Raw genomic sequence first — 25,888 nt, 5'->3', positions numbered from 1 at the left:
TAAAATTTGAGAAAAGTCTGATGAAGTATTTTTCCCTCCCCTTAGAGATATAATAATGGATGAGAAGTAACAAAGCAGAAAGATGGAATACGTTCGGGAACTGCCTCCTTTCACCCTACGGACATGTATACAAGTACTGTTATTTAGTTAACGTGCTATGCAAACAATTTACAATGGACAGGAAACATCATAGTCTTCTTTCAGGATAAGCAGTTACATGTCTGTTACTGAAATGCATATAATTAAACAAAAACAAACATACTTCACAAGAAGTGAAACTCCCTGATTATCCTCAAATCCATGCCAAACAACAAAAACACCACAAACAACAGGGAATTAAAAGAAAACAAAAAGCACACTATGACAACAGAATGAATAAAATTCAAAAGCAACATTAAATTTAAACAAATAACTATGAACTCAAGTTGATTTTTTTGAAGATAGTGGAATGATATAGCAAGAAATTCTAAAATTTCATGCAGAACACATCTAAAGTACAATGCAGACAGGCATGGGGGGGAAAACCAGATGGAATTGCTTAAGATACACAGTCATCTCGACATACAGACTTGTTAACTGCACTTTTACTGACTAATTGCACCATTCATTTCTCTTTCACAATGTCATTCATTTTTGTTTTCAAAGAAATATGTGTATAGTTCCAGATAAATTAGGCCCAAAAGAAAGTATGGTAGAAAAGGGTAAGGGTTTTCTTTCCTAATTTGAGATTATGAATTAATTTTGCTTTGAATATTTGATGAGATGTGTAATCTTATTAAAGCAAGATGATGTTGATTCTTTCTGAATACCTTGTTTCCATCAGGGTTGTGGATTACAGTAGTTTGGGGCTCCTGAGTGAGAACAAAATGGAGAAAGAAACAGTTTGCATCGGTAAGTACATTCTTAACTAGTGCAGGGACAGAGCAGAGTGAGCCAGCTGACACAACTAAATAGTGACAAGAGCTTAAGCAATGTTAACTACTGTCAGAGGTTGCAGCTGACAAGATCTCTGATGAACGATCTCCCTGGTGAGTCCATGAGATACAGCACCTCAGTACCCAGCAGCAGCATGCACGAGACCTTATTCGTGATCAGTATACAGACAAGGCTTTGAAGTTTGGAGACCTAAAGAGGCACTTGCTGTTTCACAAAGTCCTATATCTTTAACAAACAGCCTGTTAATATCTGTCCCATAGAAAACTGGCCAAGGGCACTGGAGATTAGAACTTTCTGAGATGATCTCAAAGTCTTTGTGAAGATATTTTACAGCTGTATTAATTTGAGAACAAATTATGGTGTCACAATACACAGATAAATACCCTTGGGAAACCTAGAATCACTGGACAACACTTAAAAAAGGGCTATCCTAAAGAATGTATTTCACAAGTCCATAAGAAATTCTGAGAAACACTGAAAAGGTTCTAGAACTAATCATATAAACACTGTAATTTGAGACACAATGCTGTTAAATCCCATGTTAATTCATATATATATAAGAAATTTCTGTTTTATAGACTGACATGAAAGATTTGTTCGTAAAGTCATGTTTCTCCATGAAGAATATATTATTTTTCCTATTACTTTCTACTAGAAAACTGAAGAAATAGTCCCAAGCGGAAAATAACAGTCAAATAACTGATGTAAAAAACGATTCAGTGTCAATACATCAACGGCATGCTTGGCACTTTCATTATATGATGTCCTAGCAACTGGGAGTTACTGCAACCCATGGAGAATGCTCTTCAATCATAAGCACTCTGCCCACTAGACTATCTCATCTCCACTACACTTTATGCTGAGTACTTAGAAAGCATATTTACTGCCGTCCTTCTTCCCTTCCCTGGCTGGAGGTATGATCAACACTGTCTTTTTTTGCTAGTAAGTAACCTGCTATCTTGATGTGTCCTTCCTTTAAATGTTTTTAAATTGAGCCTTCTGGTTAACTCTAGTGGGACAATCTCCCTAACATTTTCCATTCATCTGAAATTAACAGTACACAGGACAGTAAAAAACCATTAACATTTCTGAAACTCATAAATCAAAACATGGAATAATTTGGGGAAAACATTATGGAACTAAGAACACTGAATGCCAGTATTCAAACCTTGAATTTCAACATAATATGGTCTCAAAGTGTTAAACTGATTGAGTTGTTAATAGTGTGAATTTGATAGAAATGGAAAAAACTGATTCCCATTGATAATTCAAAGCTCTGTGCTATGCAATTTCATCCTTTGGATTAAAGTGAAACAGTGATAATTTAATTTAAAACACAACAAACAAAAAGCTTTAAATTATCCAGTGCCTCTTTATCTCAGAAAGTGAGGTCTTACAAAGCCCTGCTGTCATAATAAGAGAGAAACGGGAACTCTGAATAAGGTCCACATTTACTTTTGTCTGGCAGTAATCCTCTTAGCTCTCCTTGATGTCAACAGTTGTGTCAGGAAAAGAAGAAACCACTCTTTGCATATCTAGAGCTATCATCAAAAGAAGAGCTAAGAGCAACCAAAGCGCATTCTACGGTATTTCTAAGGCAGCATGCAACACTTTTAACTGAAGACCACAGCTATTGTCAGTACAATGGTCAACAATGAAATGAGGTCATCTCATGTTAGGAACACACTGTTTGACAACTACCTTAACAAAAAGAAAAGAACTTTTCTCATATCTTAGAAAGCAAAAACAAGAACAAAATCCAAAAAAATAAAAATAAAAAATGTATGTATCTATATAGTGAAAGCAAATGAGAGAAACACCAAAAACAGTAAAGAACTTAAGAAGGGTTACAAAGAGTCCAGGTATACCAGCGCCGGGGTAGGAATATTTTCTTTGGGGCTGGTTACCACGTTGGCTTTGTTGTTTATCTGTAGGTATGCAGAAAATAGAAACAGAGATGCCTTAAACCCCTCGGTAGCCAATGTCTCTATACACAGCATGTCTACGTGGAGATATAGACATGAAAATAAAGAGCCACTGAAGATGAATGTGAAAGACACGGTGATGACTGACAGGAATGACGATCAATTCTAGTCTCCGATGGTCACACCCGGGCTAGGACTGTGTCTGTGATGGCGGAATGACAAAACGGACTTGGCTGCTTTGGCTGTGCCACCTTAGCAAACAGACAAAGAGCTGCTTCAACGGAGCTCAAATCAAGTGTCAGAGTATGAAATAAATGTAAACATTTTCATACTCTGCAGGTTGGATTCTGTTCCCCAGCTTCCAATTTTCATTGTTATGAATACATTCCTTTTTTCATTTGATCCTTGAGCCTGGAGTCACACATAGACTGTCTTTCTCTGGGCAGCCATCATCATTTTGTTTAGTAGGAATCAAATTAAAAACTTATGTCTTCCGATGAAATGCAGGCTTTATAGTAAAATATCTTAACATGATAAGTCTGGGTCTCCTTTAAAAAATACATCTTCAATTATAAATGAGCAAATCGAACTCCTTACTATATTCTGGATGCAAAATGACTTTATTTTTCACAATTGTTTGAGAGGAAAACACTATGTATTCTATCAAATTACTGCTATTGTTGAAGACTATTTGGTAATACCATTCCCTTGCTTTAACATAATTGGTTTTGACCTTAAAGAAAGATCATTATCACTATGGAAGCCACTCTGAAAACAACTCAGAGGGTCAATAAGTATTGTAATGGCCCAGAGAAGACTTTGTTGACAAGTGGCAACTTGAAACTACAATTGAGTTTGGTTACTAAAGAATCAGAGACTGAAAAGTAATACTCAACATTCATTTAAACTCATGCATGACATTGTGATTATCAAACAAATATAAATTAACATTCATTTTCTTGCACTATATTATCTAGTTGTTTTCTTTACATATTATTATCTAAAAAATACATCCCATAATTTTAGTATAAATGTACTTAAGGACTTAAAGAGAAAAACATTCTGCATAAAATAAATGAATACCAAATGAATATTTATAAGCAATTACACAAATTTAATTGTTTAGACTTTCTAAGCATTCTTTTCTTTCATATTTTATACCTACAGATCACACTGAAACTGACACTGAGAGGAAGACAGAAGGTCCAAAAAATTAACTTGGGTACGTAATAATTTGCTTTTCTATTCATTCCTATTTGTGTGACTATTTGGTACCAGTATTATTTAAATACACTATAACACTGCGCTCAGTGACATGCAAGAAAAGAGAGAAAACTTGGTGCCCTTTACTGGAAAACTCTTTAAATATTAGACCATCAATCTATGTTTCGAGGATAGTTTAAAATTTTTCTTTAAATAGAAGTGTGCAGAATTTAACATAAAATTTGTGCAATAGCCAAAAAGATAAGAGATAATGGAGTTTATTAAAGAAGGGTCAAAATTCAGTATTCACTTTAGTACAGAATATATGAGAAAAGAGGAGGGACACACATGCAAATAATTTCCTATTCAGGAAGAGTGCTTGGCAAAACACAGCTGACTTCTTATCAAATGATCAGAAGTGTTTAAGATTAAAGCCCACAGGTATTTAATATAATCCATCTAGTTTGTATCAGTGATTGCAAAGAATGAAAGAGGAATATACTGAGATCTTTTCTGTTCTGAGATATGAGACTTGATTTTTTTCCCTAGGTTGTGGTTGCCAAGAACTGCTTTATTTTAGTGGAAATATCTCACGGGCATACCTACGCACACAAACATAACCGTATAAGCGCACACACATCAACACACACGTTCCCACACACGTTCACACACAGATACACAGCATACACACACTGTCGTCTCTTCCAAATGAAGGTCATTCTGGCTGGATGAGCCATCCTTTATTGTTAGGCATGGCAAATATGAATTAAATGAATATGTCCCTCAACCACCACTTTTACTTGTGTTTAAATGTACAGTTAAAAACATTTTGGTTAAAGTTTAGCTTAATGATTTTTTTACTGTAGAAAATCTTTTGAAGGTATTTGTAATATTGATTAATTTAAAATAACAGGAGAATTTCTAGGTAAAAGGCTAGGAGGACTTCCTTTTAAAGAATCAGGTATCAAGTATGGGCTCAACCACAGCTGTCTTTTAAATATACAAGAGCTCTGGCACTTCTGTTTGTGAAATGTATTTATTTTATATTATGGAAGCAGAGTATTTTTATTTAAAAAATTAAATGAAACCAGATATTTAAATTATGTGCTGAACTATTCTTATGTTATAAGAATAATAAGAATAAGGCATGGGCAAGATATTCTTATTTTTCAGGTGTTGAGCTCATTCAGTTTTAAGGTTAATAAATATTTTTTCCAAAGGTGCTTAACTTGGATGAATCCTTGTAAGATCACTTTCACACAATTTATAAAACTCCATGGTGGATGCATTCTGGTTTATCTGGACTAAGAATCACTCCTATCTTAGTAATCATGATCACCATTTAAAAATAATCCTATAGTGTTCCTTCACTTTTCACAATAATTATAGACATTAATTATGTCATGGTTTCTTCAGTTTTAGGAGAAAACTGCACTTTTTTAATAGCATATGGATGACGGTATAAACTTTTTACATATTTCAAAAATTCCATTTCAAAGAAAAACAATAATATTTGAACATGGGCACTGTGTTTGATAGTTAATTAACATTAACCTGTAATGATCCTATACTTTCTCCACTTACACTAACTTAGGCAAATAAGACTGTTCTATTCCTAAGTATGAATTTTCACAGGAGGAGAAATCTGGCAGATAGAGATCCTCACCATCATCTGAACACTCGAACTGGACTTCCTTTTCTGAATTGACCAGTCAAAGAGAAAGGAAAAGAAACAAAATATGACCGGTTGAATTTTTAAAGTATCAAAGCATGGAGCACAGAATAATTTTGTCTTTAAAGGTGAACTATAAGTTGACTGGAAGAAAAAAGTTCTGGAAATGTTTCTTTCTATATAAGGATAGTAGTAAAAATAAATGTCTCAATAGAAACTGTGAGCTCTGTATCACCAAACAATACAGAAAAACACAAGGGAATAAAACATTTGGAAAATTTAAAATATCACATTTCCACCAATGTTACATTGGGAAAAAAGCAGACATCAACAGTCATTACTGAACTTTAAGTTGAATAAACTAAGCAGAAGGAAGAGAATATTACAGGTTGAGGACAGGAATTAATCAAAGGTAAATGCCAACCTAACGGGAATCACAAGTGCATGGTCACCATAGCTCTGGAAATTCCCAAATCACACACAGACAGGTGCTGAAGAAATGACTGGGCGTGAACATGAGAAGTGACAGATGATTTTCTAAGTTATATATTCAAAATGAACTGACCACTTGACTTTGGGTCAAGTTTAAATGTTAGAAAGTTAATTAATTCCCAAGAACGTTGAAGTGTTCATGAGGAATGTAGGTGTCTGCCAGTGGAAGAGAAAGAAAAGGATTAAAGAAATAAAACATCGAGGTAATACTCTGGAAAGATAACAAACACAATGCATGTATAAGGTTATATTCAATCAAAGGTAAATTCCTATGAAACAAAACAGGATCAGTAGAAAATAAGCTGTACTATTTTGTTTAGAAATCCAAGAAAGTCAAAATATTCTGCCATTATCTTTCTTGGAAAATTTTTCTAATTATTTGTTCAGGATATTCATGTTAAGTCTGCCTCAATACCTTATGATAGAAGAACAGGAACAATTAAGACCTTTATAAAAACTGCCCAAGCAGAGAAATATAGTCATTTGAATTTTGATTTCCTAGACTCAATGATTTGATTTTTCCCCCCCATGGGCTTTAAATTTCAGCAGCCTTCAAGAACATAGCATAACTATTTGGAAAAGCATTTGGTTTTCAGGGATTTTCAGGTCACCATGACAGTTTGAGGATGTAGTAAAACAGAGAGGATTTAGACGTTCAGTTTCTATGGTAACTCCATATAAAGTCTTATTTTGTCATGATTATTTAATATATAATAAGTAGAAAAAATGCAGCTTTTCTTGGTATAAATATTAGTCATTCCTGTACATTAAATTATTTTATATTTCAACCTGCATCCTTTATCAGGAACTATAAAAAGTATAAGCTGCAATGACTTAGAACTTATATTTAACATTTAAAAATAATCCAGCATCTGAAAGTCAGAAATGAGTTTAGGAGCACCTGTTTAACTTACCTTTACTCCATCTGGTTTCTTCAACAAACTCTTGGCTGCTGCAAAACGAGAGTAAAATCAGTTTAGTGAGTTATCCATAGAAACCGATAGCCAGGCAACAAAACAGGTTATTGTTTCCTTCTACCACCTTTACTGATTTATGGCTAACATATGCCAAGTTATCAAGGTCACATTGATGAGCGCGAGCTTACAGGACATTGAAATACAGTATCACTTTTCTTGGTCTTGCCACATCAAATTTAGAACTAAATTCTTATTTAGTTCATTGAATATAATTGGACACTTTGCCACTTATATTATTGGACTTTATTTCACTGTTGGCTGTGAAAAGGATACTGGAACTTTAACTGGACTATGCTTTTGTAATCCAGAAAGTTGATTTCAAGTCTTTAGACATCAGCTCACAGATTGTATTACATGTTCATTCACACCAAAAGTATCAGTTCTGCCACTTAAGTCCCTCTTCCTAGAGGTTTAAAACTCATTTGTGACAATTTTCTCTGGCTAAATAACATTCTTTTTAATAAATATATATTTGAAATCAGATAATTTCATTTTTACAAAAATATTAATAACTATACTTAAAATGAAATGGTATATTATTGACCTAGAGCAAATTTTTTAAATGCTTAGCATATGACCTTTAAAAAAAGGTATTATGTATTTCCTTATACTTCAAAATCAGAATACAAAGGTCATAGACAAAAGCCTTTTACACTGAAAAATTAAAAATCATAAAATTTGAGGCGAGATAGAAAACAAAATGAAATCTTCAAGTAAATCAGAGAACTCCTAAAGTACATGGTCTTACATGAAATTTTACTTTTTTGGAGGGAGCTTTTAGCATTCCTTCTGTTACTGAACTCCTTGAGTATATTAAAAAGTGAAGTGAAAAATATACTTATGAATGGGTACATACACGGTGAACAGATTATGTAACTGTCAACGACAATTAGTAGATCAAGTGTAGAACATCCACAAACATGTAGGACAAAGTACACACTTATGCTTCCATTTAATGTTAATTATATATATATAGTTATTTAAGTACATCAGAATAGAATTTGGTATCTGAAATGGAAATACCTAGCTATAATAGAACTGCATGAACATGTAATTTCCTGACATCTGTTTGATTTGGGCCATTATTTTGATAGCACTTTGATAAATTTTAAATTTATTTAAAAGATACAAAAATGTTAATTTTATTTAGTCTTTAGCAACAAAGCTATTAATTTATTATTAATAAGGCTGTAAGAAATAGTAGCCTTAGCTATAATACTGTGTACCTGGAGCTAAGAAGCAATATTAAGTAAATCCTGTGGCAGTTAATAGGTTAGAAAGCAAACTCAGAATAATTGGAATTGCAATAGCAAGCGAAGAGAAGACAATGATTCAGGGTAAGCAGGGATTTGGCCTGGGAGATGCAGAAATGTCCCTTTTGCTTACTATTCACCTTACCTCACAAGAAATACATTCCACATAACGGGAGAAAAGAAAAAATAAAAACAACTTTATAACCATATACTCATGGACAAGTTACTTTAAAGAGCATGTCTGGCAATGAAACAGAATGAATACTCAAAACTAAAATGCAATATCAACTATAAGATGTAACTGCGTCTAATGTTGTATCAGTTGGTTTTGAAATGACGGATAAAAAAAAGTTTGCTTTTCATGCTAAGACATTCAGAAACAATATCAAATCCACATATTAGTCGTGAGTTTTTAGTTTACACGATGATGACAAGGAAAATGTGAGGTAAAACGCTTCTATACATGGGTACATATATTACTAAAGGCCCAATTTATGCGTGAGACTTCAACAAAATGTACAATCTTAATTCTGGAGATTTTTCAAGTTAGTTTGTCATTAACAATACATACCATATAAATCATCCTACTTTTTAGTGATTCACTAATGACTGGGCCACAGTGAATATTAACTTATTTGAATATAGCATATATCAGTTAATATTTAATGAGATACTGAACTCACCCATATAAATGTCAACTATATTAATCAACTGTTCATAAAACAGGTAACTTGACAAAGGCAGTAACAAGATTTTACTACACCAAACAAATTGGACAAAATACATACAATTGACTAACACAGTCCCTCAGTCTGCAGCGTTACTCATTGTATTATTATCATTGTTGCTGTTTAACAGGTCAGTGGAAGCCTTTGGAAAGCCTCCTATGAACTCACATTATATACAATGGGAGACAAAAGGTGACCATTTAATAAAATGGTAAACAGTAACTAGAAATTGGTTGAGAAATTTGGAAAACATGATAATGATATGGATCATCACCTGACATCACTACAATACCCAGAAGTGAAGTATGTAGCAGGAATAAATTACTGAAGACATAGCTGGACAACTTGATGCTGCAGATCACTCTTATACAAACAGTAAGCAAAGTAAAAAGGTAGTATTTTTGGTATAATCGTCTGACAATTGTTCCAAGTTTAAACAGCCAAACAGTAAGCTTTACCAATGCAACAGTCTTGCTGCTTCAGTCCCTCTCCATACATGAGACTGATGAGCTTTTACCAAAATTTTAGTTTTGGAAACCTGATCCTTTGAGGTAACCTATCAAAAAAAGGAGTTCCAAAACTCAGTTTCTGGAAAAGGTATATACTTTATGTTGACTTTGGCAAGTCACTTCTACAATAAAGAAATAGTTTAGCTTTTTTTAGCCCATTATTTAAACAAACTTATTTTTACCAAGAAATCATTTCAAGGAACGTTTATTACTGTGGGGTAGGTTCTCTGTAAATTCTTGAGTTTAGATACCTTTGAAAGTTGTAATCATTCTTATAGCAGGCCAAGATACTACAGAACTGTACTTTCAAAAGAACTTAGGCCTAAGAGAATTGGGTTCCTCAATAATGGCCTTCTTCTAAAAATCTTGCTTACTGGGATTCCCTGAGAGAATGAGACAAAAACAAGAAACTATTCATAGTTATTACTTTATGAGATATCAATTAATTCTACGTTCAAAATGCTGAGCTTCCAGCTGAGGGGAGGACGTAGTTCCAAACTGTGTGCACCCCAGCAGGGGTGACAGAGGGGTTTCGTGTCCTGCTCCAGTGCTGACTAGAGGTGGGGCTGCCTGGGTGCCCTCGTGGAGAGTATAGTCACGGGCCTGACGCCTCTACGAGACAGCACCCAGGTAAGAGCCTCATGGCAGCCACAGGCGTGGAAGGAATCCATGGCATACATTTGCCATCCCCGAACAACAGTGTTTTTCTAATTATTAAAGAATTTAAAATTAAATTCCAAAAGAGATACCAGAGAGGAGAGGAGGGGATCAAGAGCAGAGTTCTTAACGCGTGTACCTGAAAAGTTCCTCGTAGCCAGCATAGTGGTCAAGATGGCACCCTGTCAGGGCGATAAGAACACGAAATTAATGCTGCCTTTGCAAATCACTGGCCTAACAAAGAAGCAGTGTTTGACAGTAAGTCTTCTCCTAGCCTTACTTTCAGTCAGGGCATTTTTGTCTGTTTTTGTTTTTGGTTTCCTGAGAGTAGCAGGCCTATGTTTCTCATAATGCTGGGACCACCCTTGTGGGTGCGGCCAGATTCCAGTTATTAACCTGCACAGCTGTTTTCCACTGAAGGGAGGGACCATGGCACGCATGGCCAGTGATCCTAGCTCTTCATCGTAGCTGTAATTCCAGTGTAGATTCCATTTCCCAAAGACCCAGAAGAAGAAGAGTACTGAGGCTTACACATTTAAAAGCCTTTGCTCCGTTCTTCACACAGAACCTCACTGCTCACGCTGCCAAATCTCCCTCCTCACAAAAGTGGAAACGTTCTTACCTTCAGTTTTCTTCTGGCATTGAATTTCTTCAAGCAGTCAACAGTCTCCTGTCTGTGCATCATGGAAGCAACAGTAGAACGTTGCTGGAAGAGGAGAAAAATAAACTTAATTGAGGATGTTTAAAAGATATTCATTCCTTAACTTCATCAAATTTTTATTAATGGTGCCTGCATCCATCTGACAGACTTACAAGCATTCAACTTCAAGAGTTTCCTAATAATGAATTTGCCAAGACTATTTGTAAGACAAATTTTAAAGGAGAATGTATTTTTTATTTGCTCTCCTGAGATCTTCGGAGAACTGTCACTTACACAGATCCATGGGTGTTTCAGTGCCTCCGAGGCTGTGATACGCTTGGCAGGGTTGATAGTAAGCATTTTATTGATGAGGTCTTTGGCTTCAGGAGTCACTGTGTCCCACTCCGGTGATGGAAACTTTAAAAATATGTTTATAAAGGGTTTAAAAAATAGATACACTCAGTGGAACAGAGAAGAGCCAAATATACTAATAATTTCCTTAAGCAGTGAATTTCTTGTATAAGTTAAATTGTATCTACATATAGACAAACTGATGTAGATATATATATCCCCCCTCTATGTATATATCTATATATTAAGATATTGAGTGTAATTGATAAGGGACAAACATGTACACTAAATTGCCATAACTACTGATACATTCTTAAATTTGGAAAAATAAACTCAGTCTTCTAGTCCTCTCAAAGCGTATTTGCTTTGATATGAAAATTCAATTTTATGCAGCCTTTCGCGTAATTATGCAATTTTGCAAAAGTCAATAAAGCTGCAACACTGTCACATCATCATGCTACTATGCCAAGGTTCAAAATAATGTGTTATGCCCTTCCACAACTCATCAAGAGTAATAGCAGAGATAATAAAACAGCTTCAATTCCTGTTCCCAAACTGACCTATAAATTGTCGCTATTTGGAGTGCAGCAGTGAGAAGAAATTTGAGACTACAAATTTGAGCCTCAGCAGGATTTCATTTTAACACTTCAAAAATGATAAATTTCACCAAAAGAAAGTTCATGAAATTTACTCTCATAACTTCTATTAGTAATCCGTTTGTATAGTAATAATACGATAAAGAGATTTATTCTAAATTTCTGTGTATAAATTTTTGTTGATAATTATGTAACCTCACTTTCACTTAATAAGCATATTTAGTAGAAATAATATTCTTGATAGGTTAAGAAAAATGTATATCGCATTAGTTTCTAAATAAACAAAATATCAGGTTCTTTTCTTAATTCATGAATTTTTATAGACAATCTTGAGAAAAAAGGCATTGTCACTGTGCCTTAATGGACTTAAGTTAGTGCACTTTTAGTAGTCATAAAATGGGCAGTTTGTGATCCATTGGCAAAAGGAAACATAAGAAAAATGATATTGACTCTTTAATACTTGCAAATTTTTGCCAGTTTAACTTTAATTCCAGAAGTTTATTTTGGGCAGTTGTAAAAATTGCTAATCAGGAACTACTGAAGAAACACTCAACCCTGCTTCTTTATGATGTGCAGATCTTCTGATAGAAAATGAGGGGCTGGGTTCAACCTAGATAAAGGTGGGCCCTTTTCTTATTTTTCTAACTTTCACAAAGTCATTCCTTCACATTCACCAAGCAGTGCATTGCAGAGCTGTGTCTTCCCAGAGAGGTGCTTAGTTCTAGTCTGTAAAGATGGTGAATGTGCTAGCTTGGCCAGGTAAATTATAATCTGGTTTAATTATCATTAGTCTGGCTAAAATGGAATGCTTCAAAATTAAAGATTTCAAATACCTGTGATACACACATCCATCTGAATGTTACGTTTAGTCAGAAATGCATTGGGGAGGTCATGAGACCTGATACGATATAATACAGAGTTCTCATAACTTTTCTCACAGCCACATTGAGCTTTTAACTTGTACACAGAAGGTGGACCCAATATTGCCTACCACTTAGCCCACTTAATAACACAGGAAGAGCATGTCCAGACCTTGCATTCTGACTTCCAGAGGACTGTGTGAGGTAAAACCAGAGGAGGTGGTAAATCATTTACAGACATATTTATCAAAGGAGAGAAAATTATACCAAAGAGCACAAAGTTAAGCCCTAAAGACAAAGTAGATAGGGTCTTGCTCTTCAGATACAGAACTTAATTCATACGCCTACTTTCAAATATTCTAATTGTAAATGAAATGTATTGGAATTGTGATTTTCAAATATTTTTCAATTGTGAAACCCATTCTTCATATCAAGGCTCTCAGAGAAGCCACTGGGTAAACAAAACAAACAGTCAAAACTGACAGAATAAAAAAAAAAAAAACTGACAGAATGGAACATGTTCTATCTGATACATGGATCACTGCAAAGTATTGTTGGTATATAATTATGTGATAAGCATTTGAAAATATCGTTCAGCTAAACAGATAGTAACCATTTCTAAAGCAAAAATCTTTTAATTTTTATATGTTTTAAAATGCACTAAGATCCAAATGCTTGGACAAGCAAGGTCCTTCCTTAGAGACTTCAAACTGTTTTCCTTTCAATCTTAGGAGATATTGAGCTAAAAGGAAACAGAAACTGGATATAGATGCTGTATTTCTTATTCTTTATCCCCCTTCCCCTAAGAGAGAGGAAAATAATAAGGGACATTATTGAAAATTATGGTTAAAATAGCAATGAAAAAAATCTGGTTCTTGGTCAATAAACAAAAAACCCTCGTCTAAAGCTGGATGAACATTTATTACATACATCATAAGCTCCAGCCTTGATCTGCTGATAGAGTCTGTGCTGGTCTTCATCCCAGAAGGGTGGATATCCAACCAGTAGAATGTAGAGAATGACCCCTGGAGGGAATGAGCATATTAACATAACGTTAAGTCACAGACAACAAGAAGTTAAACGTGGCAGATCCACAATGATATTAAGCCACACCCATTCAAAGAGGGGAAACTGGATTGTTGGTAAACTTCAGAGAGACATGCTCTGATCTACTCTGAAGTGTTCTGTGGAGGGTGAATGCTGTTCCCCCTATGCTCAAGAGCTCGGATAATGCGGCAGGTCCAATGCACGCACCAAAGAATTCTAAAGATGCACAGCAGGACAACGCTGAAGATGAAGCTCACCTGCCATCGTGGCTGACACATTTGGCCTCGCTGAACGCTGCCTATATATGATCTCTCTGCGCTTTTATCTATTTAGATACCATGTGATTTTAGTCACTTTGTAGGTTGACATTTAAAAACATAACGTGTTATTTATTTCCTTAGTCATTTTGCTGCTAATTAGGACATTTTGTAGAGCAGTTGTGCCCTGGTTATAGATTCATGCTCTAAATAGTCAGGGTCCCTGGGAGTGTGGATAACATATAAAGAGATGAAAATCCTTTTCTCTTTAATGACCTTAGTCTTCAAAAATAGAGTTTTTCAGTAAAACAACTAAACCAGTGTTACTACAGAAGAGTATATGTTACAAAGAAGGAAAAGTAAGAGGAAAGTGAAACTGTACATAAAATTCAAAGTATTAAATACTCAGCTTTAAGACAATTTGAGATCTTTTTCATAAATATCAATATGTAATTATTCACAAATTAATTTAATCAATACATGATTTAACTTTTAAATTAAAAATTCTTGCATTTGCTTGTTTTTAACTTGCCTTGAAATCATATCTGGGGTCTAAATTTCTCCCAGGACTGTCCTTTTTATCATCATATGTCCCTTCCTCTACTTTTCAAATACTTTATTACCCTGCTTAAGGTCTTCACTTTCTTTTCTAGCTCCTTGTCTTGGAGGAAGATCTGCCATTACTCTGACGTCTCCTGCTTTCGTCTCTCTTGCTGAGCCCCCTTAACTGGGGAAGCCTGGGAGAGGTGGTAAGACAGGTGATACATTGACTGAAGTGACTGAGTCTTTTTTATCCCTTTGCCAAAGTTGGTCTCTTCGTTTCCTTACCTTTATTCTGTTAGTGACACCTAGCCCTGCTCCTGTCCATCAGACTTGACATCTGTATACGATAAACACTGTTGCAGCTAAAATGGCTTTAAACAAGGGTTTATTCACCCTAGACTTTTCTAACCTGCTTCAGGAAGACTCAGTTCAAAAGCTGATCACTACTGGAATAAAGCATTTTAAGCAACATTCTTAAATAAAAACCCAACAAGGCTTTAAATTCAAGGTTTAAAGTTACTTCACCACAGTGGAGTTTAAAAAAAAAAAAAAGGACAATGCAGAAAATCACAATATATTGGTACTTCACCTTCACAACATAAAAATATTTTTTCCATCACTACATTACAGACTCAATGTGCATTCATTTAAATTTATTTTCATATTTTTACTAACAGAGGCATCTAATGACAATGATAACAATGATGATGATGAGAGTCTGTGTTTGTGTTCTCAGGATGCAAGAAGAAAAGAGGATGCACCTAAGTAGTTTTAACCCTCTGCTATGGTTTAGGGGGTGAAGAAGAAAATCAGCTTTGTAACTGGAAGAGTCTATAGCAATTTTCTTTTTCTTTGTGAAAAATTATGGAGTAATTTTATTCAGTAACATAGCTTAATAACACAGGCTGCATTTAAAAATTTTTTTAAACATCTTTGTTGGAGTACAATTGCTTTACAATGTTGTGTTAGTTGCTGCTGTATAACAGAGTGAACCGGCTATATGTACATATACATCCCCATATCCCCTCCCTCTTGCGTCTCCCTCCCACCCTCCCTATCCCACCCCTCTAGGTGGTCACAAAGCACCGTGCAATGCAGCTGCTTCCCACTAGCTATCTATTTTACATTTGGTAGTGTATGTATGTCAATGATACTCTCTCACTTCGTCCCAGCTCACCCTTCCCTTTCCCCGTGTCCTCAAGTCCACTCTCTTATAGTAATTTTTAATTAGACATTTTTCTAGTAAACATCTGGAGTTAGACTGTTATAAAATTATAAAGCAGACTCACAACTGTGACATTTAGCGTTCTGGACCTAGGCCTCGCCTGCTTCTGATGCTTTGTTCTTGTGCATTACATCTACTGGTAGACACTTGGTATGTACTTCTCTGGGAAGGGGAGGCTCACAGACAGTTCATTCCCCAAGAATCAGCAGCCACTGTGTAGATAAGTGCTCATGATTTAATTGCTTGATTGAGGGATTTCTACGAAAAATGTACTTTTAATAAAATAATAGCATAAATATAGTAGATTTAAAAATACTTTCAGGCTGGAAGATTTAAAGAAAAGAGCTACATAGACATTACTGAGCAGACTGATGTGAAACTGTCAATGCCTATTTAAATAAACACTGTTTTGTAAGCTTACTTTGCCTTGCTCATTACACTAGATTCCAAGGCATTTCTGGGTTATGTGCTTCTTTGTGGCTCTATTTTCTGAAAGTACAGAACGATGAGAGTAGTGGCATTAATAAGGATAATATTAGTAAATTTTATTGCAGATAACACTTGCTGAGCACTTACCTGTGCTTTACTGCATTACCTCATTTAATCTCTATACAATACTATGAGGTAGATGTTATTGCTCCCATTTTACAGATGAGGAAACAGAAGCCGAGAGTTTAAGTGACTTAATTGTTTGAGCCACAAGCAGCCTTGACAAAGTCATGTCTTAAACATCACCTGCAGCCACCTTTTCTTTACTTATGAACCTTAGCAAGAATGATCATTTTAAGTTTTAAATTGTTTGTGTTGTCTAATTAAGAGGCCTTGACTTTCACTAGGAAGGTTTCAATTCGGTTCTGCCTTAAATATTCCCTGCAGCCACATGTTCCTTTAGCTATGCACTTTAACTTGATTATTTTAAAGTTTTTGTTGTCTATTTGAGAGTTCTTGCCTCACTAATAAAAATCCAATTTACATTTTCCTCATAATCCTTACATTTTACTTTTCTCCTAGGTCAGAGAAAAAAAGATGGTACTAAGACATCTATAACTGAAGCACTAATATCTTTAAAAGCCAATCAAAGGGTCTTCATTTTCTTTGCAAGAACACTTCAGGGGGTGATGTGACCTCCAAATGTCAGACGTCTCTCCTGATGTTAGCCCTTCATGATCACTGCCTAGATATTTCATTAGGGGTTACAAAATAATAATGATATTCTAATTCCATTACACCTTCCTTAGTCTAAGAATAACTCACTTCATCAGCTGTTTGGTTACCCTGAGATATAGTTCATAGAGGAAAGACAGGGTAATTAATTTTTTCCGTCTTTATTAATCAGTTTTCAAAATAATGCCTTGGTTCCCCAGCATCCTCCAAAGGCTAGGATTTCTGATGCATTGAGACCATTACTATGAATGCATGGACTTAACCTTATTTGATGCTTCAATCCCTTACTGTTATTTTGCTTATTTATCCTCTAGTTATCCCATCTTTAACCAGCAGAAGACTCTTCAGTTTGGGTCCTCAGTCCTGTTAATACAAACTCTGTGGCCTTTAATAGTTTCCCTTCTTTCTGGTTATCACCAGATGCTCCTGGATAATCTTGTACTTTTCCTAATCCAGACTTGGAATCAGCCACTTCTATAAGGAATCCTGATTTCTTATAGTGGCAAACGGTATACAGAGACCAAGATTGGGTACCCTGAGGAGTGCTCTGCGGGAACTACACGCTTCTTCAACAAATAAATTGAGAAAGGAGGAAAGAGGAGTGAGAAGAGGGGCAGGGAGAGAGGAGCAGAACTTACAAATTAAAAGAGACTTAAGAGACCAAACTGATAGCAAAATTATGAGACAAGAGGGCAAATAGCAAAATTACTAGATATTTGATCATTTTAAGCAATTATTACATGACATTTAAAAATATTTCTATTATTGGACTTGACTTAAATAATCTTGGGGTGGAGGAATTAGCAGGGTGGTGAAGATGAAAGAAGATTAGCCATCAGTTCATTATACTACTATTCTCTCTACTTTGTGCAGAGAATTTTCCCTAACATTTTCCATGAAAAGTTTAAAAAACTGTTTTGACACGGTCTGCTTCCTATAACATTTTAAAAAATGGAAACTACCACTAGTTTTCATTATCTTATGTACATATTTGTGCTTGGGAGATGCTAGAGATGTTTGATGAATAGCAGTTGAGAAGCACTGATTACTGATTAGGTAGAAAGACTACATTATCAAGAACATTCAAAACTGAATTTTAATAAAAGCTAGAGTTAGAAAAATGATTGCACCTATAATCACATTAATGATTAAAACATTCTAAAGGCTGTTCTTATGGAAAAAGAGGTGAAGAAGCAATGCTGAGAAACTCTTGAGAAGTCAGTGGGAAGTTAATGGAGCAATCTAAGAAGGCACCCACTTCATCTTCTCAGAAAGCAAAGGGCATGGCATGAGCTTGCGTGCAAAATGCAGGCGGAGTTTGGAAATTAACTAGCGAGGGATAAGTATGGCTCCTTTTTAGCCCTTATGCAAAAATAAATAAATAAATAAATCACAATTCAAATAGGGAAAGTGTTCAACTAACACTCTGAGACCCACAGAGCCAATGATGGGTAGAACAAAGATCTAAAAGATCAAGGCCAGCAAGTTAGAAAATTATTTTTCCGATGATGAAAGCTATTTACACCATGTGGTAGGGGTGGCAAACCGACAGGCTTTCTGGCACCAGGCTGAGGAGAGAGCAGGTGCCTGCTGGGCGTGAGGTAGGCAGGAACCAGGGGAGAGCATGTGTCCGTTTGTCTGACAGGTACAGCGGCCATATAAGAACAAAAGCATCTTGTTATTAGCTCTTTCAATTACTTTAGAGAAGTCAGAAACTGATGGTTTCCAGAAAAAAATCTTCTGATAATAAATTATAAAGATAAATGTTAACACCCTCCAAAATAAAAGGTCCAACTGTCTGGCCAAGATATCTGTAGACCACTTGTTTGCAACTTCTGCTCTACAGTGTAAGAATCCTAAGGTTTGCAGCCCTAAAGGAATTTGCAACTAGCTGAGTTATGCTGCCCAATGCTGGTGTACACCAAAATCACCTGGCAAACTTGTGAAAATGCAAATTCCTGAACTTCATCACAGAGAATCTTATTCAATGGCTCGTGGGTGGGTCCCAGAAAAGTTGTATTTTTGATAAGCACTCAGGTAGGTCACTTTGAAGCATGTGATCTGTGATCCACAGTTTGAAAAACATCAAGTCAGGGAAACCATAAATACTATATCTAGAGAAATGTCTGAAAGTGTGTAAGTTCAGAATAAGAGGATATTGGTAGAGACTGGGACTGAGAGTAAAGCTTCATGGGTTGAAGACTGATGAGGACGTGGGTCATAAGGGATGAGGGCAGATTGCCTTCTAAACGTGAGGCACACCAGGAATGGTCCAGTGTAAGTGCTGCAGAACTGGCTGGCAAGAGCAACAAATTGTCCAGTAGGCTTGTGATTTCAAAACGGTAAATACTTTCTCAAAAAGCTCTGGATGCTGACTTATGCCAGCTGAAATATGAAAAGGTTAAGGCTCAGAAATCACACAGTTGCTGGACCTAAATTGGCCAAGAAAGAAAAAAGAAATATATTCCATAATATTTCAAAGATTTGTCAAAAGTTACTGTACATTCTGTGATAGCCACTATATTATCACTCATAATTGTTCTGATAACTAATTCAGGTAGAGAAGTAGCAAGATAAGGGGTGTGCGCTATGTTTATAGACTTACATTTATTATTTTTTAAAGCCAAGATGTAGAAGGAAGTTCGGTTAAAAACCAGTGATTCAGTGACATCTATAAACATTTGCTCATCCCATCAGGGAATTATGAAACTAGCTATATATGCAAGAAAACTATCAAAATCAATTTACTGTTGTTAATGGCAGAACACAAGGCTATGTTCTTGCTTCACTAATGTCTATCATTTACTTTCCAGTAATGGACTAGTAGTTTTCAAAGCCCAGGTACAGGTCAGATTATATTCCGTGTGAGATCACAAAAGCAAGGTAATGGTGGTGAGTATTGGAAATTGCCTGTGTACAGACTACTGCATGTTTCTAATAAAAATAATGCACAGACTTCTTTGAGCCATTATACCAGTGCTGTGCTTCACTCTGTTCTGTGTCAACTGCCCAAAGACAGCCTTAGTGAGTGCTCATAGTTTAATTCACATAGAAGATTACCTGCCATTTTGCTAAACGGCTTATTCTGCATTTCTTTTATTATCTGGGTTATGTAATTTCTTACCACACTACCCAATGTCTAGCCTTGCAAAGAAGTAGTTATTCAATTGGCAAGAGCTAGTGCTGACGGATGGTTGAAAAAGAGCTGCTCTCAAGATATGCCATTACCTAAAAGCAGTAAAATAATGCGTATGTTACTTTGGTGGTTATTATGGGGATGGGGATGAGGAAAGGTGCACCATCTTATAAGTGAATTTAATTTAACTATCAAGACATATAATAAAATGATAAAACAATATTCTAAACCCACAGCAGAGATTCAGAAATGTAACAAAAAGCAGAAGAATCCATTATGATGTTCCTGGCAGTGGGCAGTGGGGGGTTATTTGCCCCAAATATGTAATATTAGAATATCTAAGACATTGCTGTGGTTAGATGCATGATCCCAAGGCATTCTAGGCGTGCAATTAAAAGATACTACTGTCTTTAAAGAAGATGGGAGCTGGTGGCAAATATATGCTTTAAATAGGTCATGGCTTGTCACAAAGGGATTTGGCTGCCTGTAAAAAAACACGTAAAAAGAAAAGGTAAGAAATCAAAAAATACCTAGAAACAAATGACAATGACCCAAAACCTCTAGGATGCAGCAAAAGCAGTTCTAAGAGGGAAGTTTATAGCAATACAATCCTACCTCAAGAAACAAAAACACCTCAAATAAACAACCTAAACTTACACCTAAAGCAATTAGAGAAAGAACAAAAAATTCCCAAAGTTAGCAGGAGGAAAGAAATCATAAAGATCAGATCAGAAATAAATGAAAAAGAAATGAAGGAAATGATAGCAAAGATCAATAAAACTAAAAGCTGGTTCTTTGAGAAGATAAACAAAATTGATAAACCATTAGCCAGACTCATTAAGAAAAAAAGGGAGAAGACTCAAATCAATAGAATTAGAAATGAAAAAGGAGAGGTAACAACTGACACTGCAGAAATATAAAGGATCATGAGAGATTACTACAAGCAACTATATGCCAATAAAATGGACAACTTGGACGAAATGGACACATTCTTAGAAAAGTACAACCTTCCGAGACTGAACCAGGAAGAAATAGAAAATATAAACAGACCAATCACAAGCACTGAAATTGAGACTGTGATTAAAAATCGTCCAACAAAGAAAAGCCCAGGACCAGATGGCTTCACAGACGAACTCTATCAAACACTCAGAGAAGAGCTAACACCTATCCTTCTCAAACTCTTCCAAAATATAGCAGAGGAAGGAACACTCCCCAACTCATTCTGCAAGGCCACCATTACCCTGATACCAAAACCAGACAAAGATGTCACAAAGAACGAAAACTACAGGCCAATATCACTGATGAACATAGATGCAAAAATCCTCAACAAAATACTATCAAACAGAATCCAACAGCACATTAAAAGGATCATATACCATGACCAAGCTGGGTTTATTCCAGGCATGCAAGGATTCTTCAATATATGCAAATCTATCAATGTGATACACCATATTAACAAATTGAAGGATAAAGACCATATGATAATCTCAATAGATGCAGTAAAACCTTTTGACAAAATTCAACACCCAATTATGATAAAAACGCTCCAGAAAGCAGACATAGAGGGAACTTAGCTCAACATAATAAATGCCATATATGACAAACCCACAGCAAACATCATTCTCAATGGTGAAAAACTGAAACCATTTCCTCTAAAATCAGGAACAAGACAAGAATGCCCACTCTCACCACTATTATTCAACATAGTTTTGGAAGTTTTAGCCACAGCAATCAGAGAAGAAAAGGAAATAAAATGAATCCAAATTGGAAAAGAAGACGTAAAGCTGTCACTGTTTGCAGATGACATGATATTATATGTAGAGAATCCTAAAGATGCTACCAGAAAACTACTAGAGCTAATCAATGAATCTGGTAAAGTAGCAAGATACAAAATTAATGCACAGAAATCTCTTGCATTCCTATACACTAATGTTGAAAAATCTGAAAGAGAAATTAAGGAAAGACTCCCATTTACCACTGCAACAAAAAGAATAAAACACCTAGGAATAAACCTACCTACCTAAGGAGACAAAAGACCTGTATACAGAAAAGTGTAAGACACTGATGAAAGAAATTAAAGATGATACAAACAGATGGAGAGATATACCATGTTGTTCTTGGAATGGAAGAATCAACATTGTGAAAATGACTCTACTACCCAAAGCAATCTACAGATTCAATGCAATCCCTATCAAAGTACCAATGGCATGTCTCACAGAGACAGAATGAAAAATTTCACAATTTGTATGGAAACACAAAAGACACTGAATAGCCAAAGCAATCTTGAGAAAGAAAAACAGTGCTGAAGGAATCAGGCTCCCTGACTTCAGACTATACTACAAAGCTACAGTAATCAAGACAGTATGGTACTGGCACAGAAACAGAAATATAGATCAATGGAACAGGATAGAAAGCAAAGAGATAAACCCACACACATATGGTCACTGTATCTTTGATAAAGGAGGCAAGAATATACAATGAAGAGGACAGCCTCTTCAATAAGTGATGCTGGGAAAACTGGACAGCTACGTGTAAAAGAATGAAATTAGGACACTTCCTAACACCACACACAAAAATAAACTCAAAGTGGATAAAAGACCTAAATGTAAGGCCAGACACTATAAAACTCTTAGAGGAAAACATAGGCAGAACACTGTATGACATAAATCACAGCAAGATCCTTTTTGACCCACCTCTGAGAGAAATGGAAATAAAAACAAAAATAAACAAATGGGACCTAATGAAACTTAAAAGCTTCTGCACAGCAAAGGAAACCATAAACAAGACGAAAAGACAACCCTTAGAATGGGAGAAAATATTTGCAAACGAAGCAACGGACAAATGATTAACCTCCCAAATATACAAGAAGCTTATGCAGCTCAATATCAAAAAAACAAACAACCCAATCCAAAAATGGACAGAAGACCTAAATAGACATTTCTCTAAAGAAGATATACAGATTGCCAACAAACACATGAAAGAATGCTCAACATCACTAATCATTAGAGAAATGAAAATCAAAACTACAATGAGGTAGCACTTCACACTGGTCAGAATGGCCATCATCAAAAAGTCTACAAACAATAAATGCTGGAGAGGGTGTGGAGAAAAGGGAACCCTCTTGCACCGTTGGTGGGAATATAAATTGATACAGCCACTATGGAGAACAGTATGGAGGTTCCTTAAAAAACTACAAATAGAACTACCATATGACCCAGCAATCCCACTACTGGGCATATACCCTGAGAAAACCATAATTGAAAGAGAGTCATGTACCAAAATATTCATTGCAGCTCTATTTACAATAGCCAGGACATGGAAGCAACCTAAGTGTCCATCAACAGATGAATGGAGAAAGAAGATGTGGCACATATACACAATGGAATATTACTCAGCCATAAAGAGAAACGAAATTGAGTTATTTGTAGTGAGGTGGATGGACCTAGAGTCTGTCATACAGAGTGAAGTAAGTCAGAAAGAGAAAAACAAATACCGTCTACTAACACATATATATGGAATCTAAAAAAAGCAAAAACAAAACATGGTTCTGATGAACCTAGGGACAGAACAAGAAAAAAGACGCAGACACAGAGAATGGACTTGAGAACACGGGGAGGGGGAAGAGTAAGCTGTGACGAAGTGAGAGAGTAGCATTGACATATATACACTACCAAATGTAAAATAGATAGCTAGTGGGAAGCAGCTGCATGGCACAGGGAGATCAGCTTGGTGCTTTTTGACCACCTAGAGGGGTGGGATAGGGTGGGTGGGGACATGGGGATATATGTCTACATATAGCTGATTCACTTTGTTATACAGCAGAAACTAACACAACATAGTAAAGCAATTATACTCCAATAAAAATGTTAAAGAAAAAAAAAAAAAGAAAGGTAAGGATAGGATTGAGGAAAATGGAAGGTGGCTCTGCTTATGGCAAAACGGGCTGAAATCTGTGAGATGCCCTGTGGCTCTAAGTTTCTAGAGGCATTCATGAGGGTGTGTGTGTGTGTGTGTGTGTGTATACGCACATGGGGCACTTATGTTTGTATGTGTACATGCAGTATCTATCTAATATTTATTTACATTTTTCAAGAATCTGATATAGCTCAGACAACAAGGGGGGAAACAACTCTTCATCTATCTTTTTTCCCTCTTCCAGCCAAGTAAGTTAGAGCTTCAACCCTAGACATTACCTCACATTTCACAGAAGTGAAATCCCATTATGACAAGATATGCCATTATTTTAAAAGGTTAGCTATACAAACTGTATTGTGGAAATGCACTCACACAGAAAATCCAAAAACAAGTGTACCCAAATTTACCAAAGTAATATTAAAATTGAGCACAGTGTGTTTAGTGAGTCTAAACCCTGATGATATGTCATAGTTGTTAAAAATGCAGCTGCCCACACTGAGCTCAGAGCCACTAAAGCAGAGAGGGCCCATGTAGGGGCTGGACAGTTCTATGTATTTAAGTTTCAGCACTGATTCTGCTCCACAACCAGGAAAGAATCTCTAGTACAAAATATCAGGGTTTCTTTGTTTTCTTTTTAAATTATCTGATATTCTTCAAGGCCAGTAACATTGATACATTGTAAAAAGTGTTTTCAAATGCAAGAACCAAATAAATGATTTAGTTAAGTTATTTAAATGAATGAGATATGATTCAGGAGCTGGAAGGTGGTCCATAATAACATCTTTTGCAACGTAAAAGGCGTGCAAGGAAAAAATTTAAAAGTGAACAAGTAAAGCAGAGAATTTAGTATTCAGGTGAGGGTATCATAATATTCAGCTGATGATCAGAACTACAATGCTGAATCATCTATTTAAACGTGTTCAGTCCCTCTCTTAAAGGCTACAGATCAGTTATCTAGAAACTTCATTTATAAAGAAACACTTTCTAATAATAATAGTAATAATAACTCACACTTATTTATTTTAAAAAATCCTCTCGGAAGTTCTAGGAGGTAAGTGCTATTATTATCTCCGTTTTTATAAGTGGAAGCTAGGGTACTGAGACTTGCCCTGGTTCTGACCCGTCTACACCACAGCCTCTCTCCAGTGCCAGGTCCGAGGGCCGCACTCTAGCCGCATCCAACCCCCCACCCCCTAACACATCCTCCAAAAGACCTATCTGCGTCTGCCTGTCTCTCAGGGTACTCTGCTCCTCTGAAAATTCATCAGCAGAAACGGATCTGTGATGGGGCTGATTTATTGCAAGGGAAATATTTGAGTTATCTGCCATTAACCTTTACATCTGAACAATAACATTTTGTGGCAATCCTCTAACCCAAAGGATTTTAGAGTTCTTGCTTAGGAAGTATTCTCAGGGAGGCAAGAAGAAGACAGAGCTTGGGGCACACCTAAGACCCTACCCTTTAATTAGGCTACAATTCCAACTTTTTAGGATAATAATAACTGTTTCCATTTTAAATTGCTTTACAAACTCTAAAACGTCTTCATTTAATGCACACCCTATTTGACCCTCATATAATTCTATGATGGTAAAATATTTCTGTTTTATAGGTAAAGAAGCCAACTCAGAGATATTGAGGAGATGGGGTTAGCAGGTGCAAAGCAAAGACTTGAACCCAGGCATTGCGACTCCAAACACTGTGCTCTTCTCACATCTGCCTTCCTAGGCATGGAGGTAACTCTAAGAGCCCAGGATGCACACAGTGAGATCAAACACCAAGTTGATGTAGTGTCAGGAACCTA

General features: G+C 35.9%; 1 protein-coding gene across 8 annotated transcripts in view; it reads right to left on the bottom strand.

Annotated features, from left to right (window-relative positions):
• Positions 1-25,888, bottom strand: part of CAMK2D (calcium/calmodulin dependent protein kinase II delta) — a gene marked incomplete at its 3' end in the record, with an annotated part of 285,398 nt that overhangs the window by 32,942 nt on the left and 226,568 nt on the right. For 5 of the 8 annotated variants that reach the window (XM_079920207.1, XM_079920208.1, XM_079920210.1 and 2 more), the window contains exons 9-13: positions 13,730-13,824; positions 11,287-11,409; positions 10,975-11,058; positions 10,492-10,534; positions 7,143-7,180 (exon numbers count right to left, since the gene is read on the bottom strand). In XM_079920207.1, the coding sequence (XP_079776333.1) occupies positions 7,143-7,180; positions 10,492-10,534; positions 10,975-11,058; positions 11,287-11,409; positions 13,730-13,824 (383 nt within the window). The remainder of the gene's footprint in view (positions 1-7,142; positions 7,181-10,491; positions 10,535-10,974; positions 11,059-11,286; positions 11,410-13,729; positions 13,825-25,888) is intronic. The other 3 variants (XM_079920206.1, XM_079920204.1, XM_079920209.1) reach the window with 1 other exon arrangement.

This window comes from Stenella coeruleoalba, assembly GCF_951394435.1.
Source record: "Stenella coeruleoalba genome assembly, chromosome: 4".
NCBI lineage: Eukaryota > Metazoa > Chordata > Mammalia > Artiodactyla > Delphinidae > Stenella > Stenella coeruleoalba.
This window is presented reverse-complemented; position numbering and strand designations above follow the sequence as displayed.